This window comes from Typopeltis vanoorti, chromosome 15 (genome assembly GCF_054136105.1).
Source record: "Typopeltis vanoorti isolate ZY-2024b chromosome 15, IOZ_Tvanoo_1.0, whole genome shotgun sequence".
NCBI lineage: Eukaryota > Metazoa > Arthropoda > Arachnida > Uropygi > Thelyphonidae > Typopeltis > Typopeltis vanoorti.
Genome location: NC_143563.1, coordinates 45,357,682 through 45,371,151, shown reverse-complemented (window position 1 = coordinate 45,371,151; position 13,470 = coordinate 45,357,682). Strand labels below are relative to the sequence as shown.

At 36.0% G+C, this 13,470-nt stretch overlaps 1 protein-coding gene across 2 annotated transcripts in view; it reads left to right on the top strand.

The window, feature by feature from the left end:
* LOC150098729 (complement factor H-like) overlaps positions 1-13,470 on the top strand; it is a 601,741-nt gene that overhangs the window by 540,796 nt on the left and 47,475 nt on the right. For both annotated transcript variants that reach the window (XM_090405340.1, XM_090405339.1), the window contains exons 18-19: positions 5,843-5,950; positions 10,898-11,002. In XM_090405340.1, coding sequence (XP_090261466.1) covers positions 5,843-5,950; positions 10,898-11,002 — 213 coding nt within the window. The remainder of the gene's footprint in view (positions 1-5,842; positions 5,951-10,897; positions 11,003-13,470) is intronic.

Genomic DNA, 13,470 nt, shown 5'->3' with positions numbered 1-13,470 from the left:
GTCTCATCAGTGGGAGGCAGACCCAGAGTGGTGCTACTAAGGCAGAAGCAATGGAGAGGTCATATTTACCTATACAAGTTGCCAACCGGTGTACCACCTTATTATTAAATTACTCTGTATTTAGAGAAAGATGTTGAAAGTTTATTTTGCACTTGGTTAGACTATAATAAATTTAGTTTAATCCTTCATCCAAGTGTAAGAAAACAAAGTTTGCGCCTGAAAATATCTTCAGGACTGAGGTAAGGTGGTACATCCCTTGGCAACTCGTAGCAAAGTTGGACCAAACTCTCATCGCTACTTGTCTCAGTATCTCCCATAATGCAAAGCACATCTCCTTGCAGACATGTATACTGCTATGCATTAAGGGAAGGGTCACTACCCAGACCGATTTCGACCTTTATTGAGGTCTCATCAGTGGGAGGCAGACCCAGAGTAGTGCTACTAAGGCAGAAGCAATGGAGAAGTCATATTTACCTATACGAGTTGCCAACCAGTGTACCACCTTATTATTTAAATTACTCTGGATTTAGAGAAAGATGTTGTAAGTTTATTTTGCACTTGGTTAGACCATCTTACCTCAGTCCCACAGATATTTTCAGGCACAAACTTTGTTTGCTTATTATTATCTATCAAATACTTTTTCAGAGTCTAAGAATATCACTGTATATGATTCTCCCTGCAAATACTGACTATCATATGTTGATAAAGAATACTATGTCAATCAACCCAATCATGCATTCTATTCTTTACCAATTTCTCCAACACCTTGACCACGGCTAAAGTTACACAGTCTGGCCTATAGTTGGAGACGGCTGTCATAGACCCATGCTTGTGGAGTGGTACTATTTTGCCTTCTTTCCACTCCTTAAGAACCCTATCCACTGCATGACTTCATTAAATAACAAGGTCAGGGGCATAGCCAAATGTGGTGCACATTCCTTAAGAATACACGGTGATATGTCATCCATTCCCACAGTCTTATTCACATCTAACCAAACCAACATCTGATTCACCTCTGTTTCTTTCACTTCCAATTCTCCTAATACTTACCTCTCTTCTATATATTCCACTGCATCATTTACACTAGTATGATATACACTGATAAAGTGCTCATTCAATAATTCCACTATATCCTTTGCAGCTCTTAGTCTGCTGCCATGACTATCCACCAATGTTAATCTGCTATATGTATTCTTCCTCTTGCTTACTATGTAGCAGAAAAATTCCCTTGAGTTAGTGACAGTATGATAGTGCAAAACCAGGGAAAACTAGAGATATTAGGGAGGATGAAATCAAGCATATGTCTGTCCATCCCTGTGATAAATAAGCATGTGTATAGTAATGATGCAATGCCGAATGGGATTTCACATGTTTCCGATTTGAATGGGTTGGTAATGACATTACACAAGAATAACTATGGGTACAAAAGGATACTGAAATATATGTACATGAATGCAAGAAGTATCAGGAATAAGGGTGAGTAGTTTTTGGCATCGGTCAGCTCGATGTGCCAAAAATTATGAGCATCAATGAGACCTGGTTGACTGAAAATGAGATAGTTACAGGGATAGAATGTAAAGGGTACTGTACTTTTAGGGAGAATAGAAGGAACCAGACAGGAGGTACGGTATTGCTTATGATAGCTGAAGAATTACAATCAACAAAATTAGAAGTTAAAGAGGATTTTAAGTCTGTGGGATTCATTTGAGCTGCTATAGACTAGGGGATCCACAAGAAGATGTAGATGCCATTTATCAGCAGATTAGCACAAGTGTAGGACGAACAATTATTGTGGGAGATTTTAACTATGGGGACATCGATTGGAGGGAGGAAAGGGGGACATGGCAAGATGGAAGTGGAATTTATACAGTTGCTAAAGGATAATTACATGAAACGTGTTATAGAGGGGACAAGGGATTTGAGAGTGTTGGATCTGATAATGGCATCAGAAGATACTGTATTTACTCACACATAACTGGCCTTTGCGTATATCTCACACCCCTGATTTTACTTTATGGAAAAAGAAATTAAAAAGTTTCACACATACCTCGCACATGAAAAAAATTTAAAACTTTAAGAAATAGATAATGAATGTTATTATGGCAGTTTCAGATATTTCGAAATTTGGTTGAAGAGAATCAGCATTTCAACTTAACAGTCGTCAGCTTGCCTTTGTTGTTGAGTCGCATGATCTTTTGTTAGCACTGCACCAATCATATGCATGATTGGTGCAGTCCAATATCAAGTAGAAATCAATGCTCCCATTCCCATTCGATCTTGGACTGCACAGGGGTAGAGCAGTGAATAAGGTGAGATTTAGATTCTATATAAAGTGGATGATTTCACCAGAAATAATTGCCAAGAGATTTTTTTTAAAAAAATGTCATCTGTAATGGATGGATGGGAGCAAAGATCACACTATTTTGGTAGATGACCATTTGTTTTAACTTAATTACAAAATCATTGTCACTAAATAACATTGATAATTGAAATTGTAATGCATTCATTTAATAAATAATGTGAGCAATTATAAATTATAACAAATACTGATGATTTAATTATAAGCGTTGATTTAGTTTTTTACTGAAAAACTTTAGTTTCTGAAAATCCCCACATATATCTCATACCACAATTTTTTAACTTTAATTTTGGGGAAGAAAGTGCAAGTAGAAGACACTCTATCCCAACATGGGGAGAGTGACCATGCGATCTTCTTGTTCTGGGAAGTTGCCAAACATGTGGAATTCTCTGTCAAGAAAGGGTTTGTGTTCAACTATAAGGTTGGTAATTATGAGAGCCTCAAGAGTCATCTTGGAAGAGTGTCATGGTTTGAGAAGCTACAAGGAAAGAATGTCAGAAGTGCATGGCAAGTGAGTCAGGATTGCTCGAGAGTAGCGGTATCAGACTGCATATCCAAAGTTAGGAGGATAAACCAAGTTGGAATTATGCAAATGAATAGGATATAAAACAAGAGCTGCAAAAAAGAAAAAGAAAGAAAACATTGTGGAGGAGGAATAAAGAAAAATATGATCAGTATCCTCATGAGCAGTACATAGTGCAAGCAAGAAAGGTGACTAGTATTGTAAGAAAAGGCCAAATCAGACTATGAGAGAAAACTAGCTAAACACGACAAAGTAAAATCAAAGAAGTTTTTTTTTCATTATGTGTCAAGTAAGAGGAAAAATGACTATGGTAGGATGACTTTAAACAATGCTCATGGTAGAAAGGTGATTGAGCCAAAAGAAATGGTTGAGTTGCTGAGTGATCATTTTTCGAAGGTGTATTATCCAGGTGGAGATTTTACAGTTGCTGATGTTACAGAGACTCATATCAAAATTGAGGTAGATGTTCAGCATAAAAAAGTTTCACACATACCTTAAAAATATGAATGTGAACACAGCAGATTAGAGGAACTGAATGGCATATCTGCCTGTGTACTATGTGAATGTGCAGGAGAATTGACATTGCCTCTGATGAGGTTGTTCAGTCTGAGTCTCAGTTCTGGCAGGACTCCAAGGGAATGGAAGAAGGGTAAGATAGTACCATTGCATAAAAGTGGCACCAAGACAGAGGTAGCAAACTGCTGATCAATTAATATATCAGGAGTGATTGTTAAAGTATTGGAAAAGTTGGCAAAAGGTAAAACACAACAGTATGCGGATAGGGATGCAATACCATATAGCGGGCAGCATGACTTTGTAAGGGGTAGGTCCTGTCTTAGTAACTTATTCACATTTTAGAATAAAATGACAACAGAATTGGATAAAGGTAATAGCCACACCATGATACTGCTCGACTTTGCCAAGGCATTTGACAGAATACCATATGGAAAATTATTACAAAAGCTGGAGCAAATGGGAATGGATATGAGGCTGTAGCATGGATTGGGGATGGATGACAGACAGACACCAGAGAGTAGTATATGATGGAGTAGAATCTAGGAGAATGATGGTGACTAGTGGCATACTTCAGGGTTCAGTACTAGGCCCACTACAATTTAATTTGTATATCAATGACATAGGGAAAGTTTTAAGAGGGGGATATTCATTTGTTTGCTGATGATGCAAAACTGAAGAGAGCAATAGATGATAAAGGTGATGTAGATATCATGAAGGATGATTTGAATAAATTAGCATTGTGGGAAAAGGATAATTATTGTCAATTTAATGTTGCAAAATGTAAGTTTATGTGGTTTGGGTTGAAAAGGTTGCATATGGTGTGTCATATTGTTGGTATTGGATTGCAGGAAATTGATGAGGCTAGGGACTTGGAGATAATGGTGGACAAAGAGTGAACTTCAGAGGACATATTGCAAAAGTTAGTAATATAGCTCAAAAGATTAATTGAATATTGAAAAACATGGTAACAAATAAAAATAAGAAAGTTATTATCCCTCTTTATAAGACTATGATTCGGCCACATCTTGACTACTGTGCACAGATTTAATCACCTGAATTTCTTAGGAACCAGGAGGTGGTAGAGAGGATTCAGAGATGAGTGACTATGGTAACAGATCTGTGGAATCATAGATCTGTTGCTGTCTTGGTCACATTGAAGTTTTGTGGGTTACAAAGTTTAGTTGATAGGCAGAAAAGAGTGGACATGATAGAAACTTTTAAGATATTAAAGGGATTTTATAAAATTGATGCAAATAAAAATTTTCAATATATGAGCAATAGTCAGAGAACTAGGGGCCATATCTTACGCAACTTCCCCTAAAGGGAAGTTGTATAAGAGTGTGGTTAGCAGGGTTGTGAGGATCTGATTTTTTGTATGCAGAGTGGTGAGTGAGTGGAATGAATTGCCAGAATTGGTTGGGTTGTGAGTTCCCAGACAATGAATGCATTCAAGGAGAGGTATAATAGGATTTGTGTGTATAATGGTTAATTTGGGTTTGCCATAATGAGTCTCCGGACTCCATGGAAATGCTGTAAAATAATAATAATTCAAGTCCTCCTGAAAAGTCATCACTTGAAGAGCACTATTACTAATATCTCTTCTAAACTTTGCATTGTCTGCAAACAACTGAATATTTGCCTAAATATTCAGTGACACAATTTACAATACACTTCCACAATACAATGACGATATCATTGATATAAAGATTTAACATCAAAGGCCCCAGAGTGAATAATCATGCAAAACCTCACTTGTCACTTGCTTTTCCTTGATACTGCTCCCCAATACAGTTCTATTTCAGTTCACTAACCTGATATCTAACCACATGTGTTGCAACTTAAATATCAACTTAGTATGTGGCATTCTTTGTGACAAATGCCTTTGTAAAAAATAAATAAAAAGAAGGCAGTATATGCCTTTCCCTGTTCAACTGCTCTCATTTTATTATAAGAGACAAGCATATTGTTGAAACAAGAGCTCCCACTTAACAAGTCCGTGCTGACCCACACAGATAACGATACCCTAATCTGCTTAATCTATTTACAATTTCTTAATTTATCTAAAATCTTGACAATCACAGAAGAAATACAAATTGGTCTATAAGTTGATGTCTCCATACCACTCTACCATTATCCATTGCAAGTCAGTGGAACTGTCAGTTCTTTGCACATTCTCTTAAGAGATGTGGTAACATCTCATCTGGAAGATTTGCTTTCAGAGTACATAGTATTCAAAATACATTCACAACAAAGCACTTATGAGCAGGGACAAAGCAATTTTTTTTTTTTTTTTTTTTTTTTCATACCTGAGAAAGTGATCAGTGAGTGGATTGAATAACCTGAGAGTGAATGAGTGTAATTGTGGAGACTTTTTGTAATGAGTCTTTTGACTCCATGGAGATTTGATGTTATTATTAATAATAATTTATGTTTTAATTTTGTAGTTGCTGAATGTCCTATTGATGAGCTTGTTGATATGTTACCAGAAGAAGCAACTGTTGTGACTAATGTTACAACAGTTGCTCCATTTAATCCAGTTAATCCATCTGCAGGTATGGAATATTATAGTAAACAATAAATTATGTTTTTTTTTCTATATTATATTCAGAGTTATGTAAAACAATAGTTTGCTCATATAAATATATGCATTAAGTTTTTATATCCTAATTTACGCTCACACGTAGACCTACACTTTTTACCGTGTAGGCATTTGGAACCGAAATCCTACGGAATAGGTAAACACACAGGCTACAGTCATAGGATACCTCCAGGAATAAGGAGTAACCTACCTATACCTAAGTTTTTATATCATCATCATTAGTGTTCTGTCTCTTGACAGGTCCAATGGTATAACTCAGCAGATTCTCTTCCTCCAATTTCCTCTCTCTCTTGCTTCCTCCTTCATTTCCTGATATCTTCTTGTTCCCATTATATCATCAAGCATCATTAGTCGTCTTCTTCCTCTTGGTTGCTTTCCTTCAATTTTCCCTTCTATCATTTTCAGTAGGCTGTCTCCTCTTAATACATGTCCTATCCAGTTATGCTTTCTTCTTCTTATGGTCTTTAGTAAATTCCTTTCTTCTTCAACTCTTTGTAATACTTCTTCATTGGTGATTTTTTCAGTCCACTTTATTTTCTCCATTCTTCTCCATAACCACATTTCAAATGCCTCCAATATTTTAGCTTCTTTCTTCCTAAGTGTCCAAGTTTCTGACCCATATAAGGTCATACTCCAAATATAGCATTTAATAAGCCTTTTCTTAGATTTTTATTCATTTTATTAATAAACAAATTTTTCTTGCTATAAAAGGCATATTTTCCTTTGTTAATTCTTTCTTTTATTTCCATGTCACATTTTCCATTTTCTTATATTATACTACCAAGGTATTTGTATTGTCTCACTTGCTCTACACTTTCTCCATTCATCATCACCTTGATACTTCCTGGTTTCCTGGAGACTGATCGCTTTTGTTTTCTTTGTGTTAATTTTCATGCCATATTTCTTGCATATATTTTCAAATTTTTGCATTAGGTGCTGTAGTTCATCTTCGGTATTAGCTAATATTCCTTGATCATCTGCAAATCTAATATTTTGTATTGTTCTTCCTCCAATAGTGATTCCTCTTTCCTCTTCATAAAATGCTTCTTTTATCATTTCTTCTGCAAATATATTGAAGAGCGTCAGTGACAGGCAGCATCCCTGTCTTACATCTCTGCCAATCACACATTTTTTAGTTTTTCCTACTTTTGTCTTTATTATGGCCATCTGGTTCATATATAATTCAGCTATTAACCTTCAGTCTCTCCAATCTAAACCTATTTTGCGTAATATTTCCATCAGATTTTCCCATTTCACCATCTCAAATGCTTTTTCAAGGTCGATGAAACAAAACTTAACTAACATCTGCCCAACATATCTACTATGATCAATAACAAAACCCTTAAGGAACATATACTGCTTTCTATTATTTCTTGGACAAGACACATGGACATGAAGTGTAAACCTAATGAGATATTTAAAAAATAGTTAAACACATGTGAATTAAATTGAAATTTATTTACAACTACTGTATATTTTTGCTCACTATAACATAAGCATCATTCAGAGAAAGAGCAAAAGAATTGGTTACAACATTCAAATATTAACACAAGAATGAGACAGCACTATTCCAAGGAACTAAGTCAGGTATAGTTTTGTAATTAAAAATAAAAACAATAATAATAATAATAAAAATAACAAAAAATAAAAATGAATAATAATAAATAAAAATTATGAACAGTTTATAGCTATATACATCCAAAAACTTAGAGATAGTCATTACAGTCTATTTTGTCTGTAGAGCAAGGTTTCTGGACTATGTAGAAAAATAAATGAAAAATACAAAAAATTACTGATAAAAATGGAAAAAATCCTTAACCGACCCACAGTAAAAAATGTATTATAGGTTTACAAAGTCAATTCCTTCACCTTACTTTACTGCATCCTGAAAATATCAACTGATATTACTCATTTCAACACCAGAGAAACCAGATTTAGTCATGCTGTCATTAAGTACTGCTCTTCTCATAAAATGTTTCTTTCTTTAGCCATACATTGCTATTTCTTACTTCACACTTCTTGTTTTTTTCTCTTCTCATGTATATATATATATATATCAGTCGCCTAATGATTTCTACAATCGTTCAGTCTCAGACTTTGTCCTATGAAGAATATATAAGTGTGCTATTTCTTTCATAATGGCCTGACCTTCTACCACTACACTTTCAACAATACCACAACACTAACATTCTCCTGACTTTTGTCAATATTCTTTATTCCACTATCACATGTTTATGCATTGGTGTCATACCTTCAAGCATCGTATATCCATTATGAAAGAAATATCCTATTTCTTTCATAATGGCCTGACCTTCTACCACTACACTTTCAACAATACCACAACACTAACATTCTCCTGACTTTTGTCAATATTCTTTATTCCACTATCACATGTTTATGCATTGGTGTCATACCTTCAAGCATCGTATATCCATTAATGAATTCTGTGATTTAAGGGACTAAATACTGAATAAGGTACAGTAATCCCCCAATTATCCAACAACAACAACAACACATAGCAGTTTGCTGGTCACTTAATTGAAGGGTTTCATAAATGAAGGTACAATTATGTGGTGCTGTACCAAAAGTCATTTGACACACTAATCTGTTCAAGGGAAAGTAACTGAAGGTTATTTTATTTGAATGTCAGATGATTGAGAGATCACTTTTATTTATTTATTCATGTTGGGTTTACCCCATTCCTTGACCTATCCTTAGGACTGGTTGAGCCCTCCTAATGAGGGATTAAGTACTATTAAGTACGTGAACATACAGGCTACAGTCATAGGACTGTAGCCTGTGTGTTCACGGGGCCAGTTTTGCCTGCTTGCAGGAGATGAAAAATCCCAGATAAACTGGGGTGTAAAACCCTGCTGTCCATTCCCAAGACCAGCTAACTTGGCTATGGCTGAGAAAGATCTTTAAGCTTCTCACGTAGTCGATGGGAATCGAACCTAGGACACTCCTTCCTCAGGCATATGGTTGCGAAGCGCATAGCCATTAGGCTAACTGCGCAGATGAGAGATCACTGTAACTGCATGATAAAAAAAGGACGCTACTGATGCGTTTATCTGTGGAAAAATTGTAAGATGATTGATATAGATCATATGTATACATACACTGGTGTCCAAAACCTAAGGATGAACACTATTTCTGAAGATTACAACCACAAATTCAGATAAATCAGCTTGTGGCAATTTGTATAACTGATGATTTTGAGTAGAAAGCAGGTACACATTTAAATTTTCAGATCATGTGTAAAGGGATCATGTGGTAGCACTCAACAAGATAAAAGGGAAAAGACTGCACTAATCAAATTGTGTTTGAAGGAAGCTTTTTTCGTGAAGGAATAAAGTTGCAAACTTGAATATCTTGTAATATCTCAAAGACATCACCTAGATGATTTCACACAGGGAAGAATTATTGGAAAGCTTGAAGAAGGCTGCAGAATTACTGATATTGCCAGAGAGAGTTTAGAATCTCACATAGTGTTTCAGACCAATGGAATGTATTCCACATGCTTGCTAAGAGTATGAAGACAGATTTTTGGTTATAACAACAAAAAAATGTAATCAACACACCAGCAGATCAGCTTGCAAATCAGCTCCATTCAAACACAGTATGCAGATATCTTGACAAAATGTGGCAACAAGTAAGCCTATACATCCAAAGGCCTGTACTCTCCATAACTCATAGTAGAGCATGTTTTCACTGGTATGTATCCATAAAAATTGGGCACGATACCAATAGGCTAATGTACTCTTTACAGATGAGAGTTTTTTAGTCTTCTCTCCAATTCTGGATGACACTTGATCTGGCATGCAAATGGTACTGCTTATCATCAGGAGAATGTTCTTGAAAGGGATAGATATGGCTGTGCTGAGATCATAGTGTGGAGAGGCATTATTCTTTATGGATGCACAGAGCTAGAAGTGCTGGAAAAAGGAACTATGACTGGTGAACGATATTGCAACAAATTTCTTCAACATCGTGCTTGATTGTTTCCTGGTGCTGTAGGCAAAAGAATTCATTTTTATGGATGAAAGTGCCACACCGTATCATGCATGAGCAATGGAGATACTTCTGGAGACCAAGGACTCTGGTCTCCAGAAGTATCTGGAGTCAAGTTGAATTGAGTGGCAAGCATGCTCCCCAGATTTCAACCACATGGAACACATTTGGGATGCAATGGGAAGATGCATTGCTGCTCGAAATTCCCCTCCAGAAAACATATGAGGCCTTACTTTCTCTGAAGGAGGAGTGAGCCAGTTTGTCTCAAGAACTCCTGAATCACTTGATGCTAAGTATGGTATGATGTTGTGAGAGCTATTGCAGTTCAGAGTAGACATATTCCATACTGAAATGTAATTAATTCCTTAAGTACATCCTTAGGAAATTGTAACTTTTGCCAAAACGTATTGCAATTTAATTTGTATGAAATTTATACACATTTTTCATGTAATATAATTTATTAGTATGCTGGAAATAAATTTATGTTCACATTTGGCTGTAGTCATGAAAATGTTTTCATCTACAGGTAAAAATGTAGTTCATCCTTGGCTTTTGGACACCATTGTATTTGATCTGTGACAGCCATTTGAGTGGTTAACTCATTAACCAAAGTCTCTACAATGTACAAGAACCAAAATCATCTCCTTTTATGTTTATTTTTATTGCTGATATGTGACAGCTGAGCTTAGCAGATGCTAAGCTTAGATTTCAGGAATTTTAAATATAAAAAGTAGTTTGTTTTTATTTTCTTAATTTTTGTTCCACATTTAGTTCAATAAAATATTATAGTTAAGAGGAAATTTTATCATTTGCTTTCATTTTTGTCTGAATTCATGTTATACTTAATATAAAAATTATATTATGACAGATTATTAATATGTTTTGATAGGAATGGAAGTGCAGCTGATATGTCAGTCACCAAATTATGTGATTCAAGGTAATAAAACAGCATACTGTACAGCAGCTGGGAAGTGGACAGTCGGAAATGTGCATTGTAAGTTGAATCATAGCTAACAATATTTAATGTTGATTCTTAAAAATTATAAAACAACCTCCATCAAAAGTTTATATTCCATGAACCAGCAGAAAACTAGCAAGCTATGCAACAATGACTCCATTTATTTATTCTAGGTCATAAAAACATGTAGCCTCTGTTAACTATTAAATTAACAGCAAAAATTATTATTTTTTAATCTGACATTATTATAAAATTAATATTAAACTCCACATATTAATTTATTACTATATTTACTTAACCAGCCAAAGTAAAGAATATTTTTTGAACTTATTATTATTAACACCAGACCTCCATGGAGTCAGATCGCTGTGGGAGTACAACACTGGCTCGCACACAAATGTCACAAAACTGTGCTTTAAACTCATTCAACATGTTCTGTATTCATTATATTGTCAAGCAATGCATTCTACTCACCAGCCACTCTCCATGCAGAGACCCTGCTCCTCACTCCCAGGAATGACTTCGTATTCTATCCCCCTTCCCCTCCCATTCTGTAAAAAATTTCATGCACATTAACCTGGCAACAATCCCTTACAACTTATTATTATTATTATTATTATTATTATTATTACCCAAGACCTCATGGAGTCAAAGACTCATCTGGGAGGTCCTTTTATCACACACATCTCATCATACCATGTCTTAAACACACTCAAACTCCTTGCAGACACCACACTTTCAGGCAAGGCATTCCAATCATTCACAACTCTGCACGAAAAAAACCTGCCTCTCACTCCCCTACTCACACCCTCTTTATACAGTTTCCAGGGATGACCTCTGGTTCTCCCCTGATCTCCCACTATTCTCTGTAGAACTTCTCCAGAGAATAGATCTTATAACAACCCCTTACCAACTTGTAGGTCTCTATCATATCTCCCCTCTTCCTTCTCTCCACCAGACTCTGCAAATTACATCTTCTCAATCTTTCCTCATACTCAACATTCCAGAGGTCAGAAACTACCTTAGTCAGTCGCCTTTGGACCCTTTCCAACATCTCTTCATCCTTCTGAAAACCCGGTGACCAAATTTGGGCACAATAGTCCATGTGTGGCATAATCAAAGCCTTATACAATGGAACAAGAATCTCCCTACTTCTACACGTCAGTGTCCTCCGCATCATTCCCAGAAGTCTTTGTGTTGTCTTCACAATTTTGGCAATGTGTCCCCTAAATTTTAGATCCTTATCCACTATCACCCCCAGATCTCTTATTTCCTCTACCTCCAACAATATATTCTCACTAAGCATAAATTCTGCATCCCATCTTTGTTTTCCAAATTTTAAAATCTTACATTTTACAACATTGAACTCACATCCCCATTTGCTTACCCAATCACTCAATTTATTCAAGTCTTCTTGCAAGGCCACAACATCTTCACTACTCTTTATGGTTCGTCCCAACTTTGCATCATCTGCAAACAACTGAATATCTCCATCCAAATCTTTGCCAATATCATTAATATACAAGTTAAATAGTAATGGCCCTAAAACAGACCCGTCAGGCACTCCACTAGTGACTTTCCTGGATATTGCACCCCCATACACAACTTGTTGATACCTATCAGATTGCCGGTCTCCAATCCAATGCACTAATCTAATATCCAACTTATATGTCTAAATCATACTCTCCTCTTCCTTCTCCTCCTTTTTCACTTTAAAAATGGATTCTCTTAATTTGTCTTGATATTCCTGCATTCCAAAGACCAGTCACCATCGTCACCCTCTTAATCAATCTTCTCTGGACCATTTCTAATATATCCTCATCACAATGAAAACTAGGTGACCAAATCTGTGTACAGTAATTCATGCGAGGCTTGATTAAGGACTTATACAATGGGACCATAACCTCTTATTTCTTCATGTTAAGGTCCTCTGCATCATTGCCATAATCTGATGTGATAACTCATAACTTATGTAATGTGAGCCATTAACTTCAAGTTCTTGTCTACCACTCAAGGATCTCTCATCTCCTCAACCTCCTTCAAAATTTCCCCACCAAGTGTATACTTGCCATTCTTTTGTTGCCAACCAAATTTCAGAACCTTACACTCTGAACTGATCATTCCACTCATCAAGCCCACTCATACAATCTATTCAGATCCTCCTCTAAGGCCACAACATGTGCTTAACACCTCACCATTCTAGCCAATTTTGCATCCTAAGAAAACAATTACATATACAATGTATTTAATTATCATTAATGTATAAGTAAAACAATAATAGCACCAAAACAGACCCCCCCCCACTGCAATACACCATAGTGACTTTCCTCTTTCATGATACTGCACCCCCATACATATCCTATTGATACCTGTCTGACAGCCAGTCACCTCAAAAGCCTTAGCAAAATCTAAATATACCACAGTATATGCATCTCTCTGGTAAATTGGTAAAACATGACCTCTCTTCAACAAATTCATGCTGACAATCAAAGAGAATACTGCTG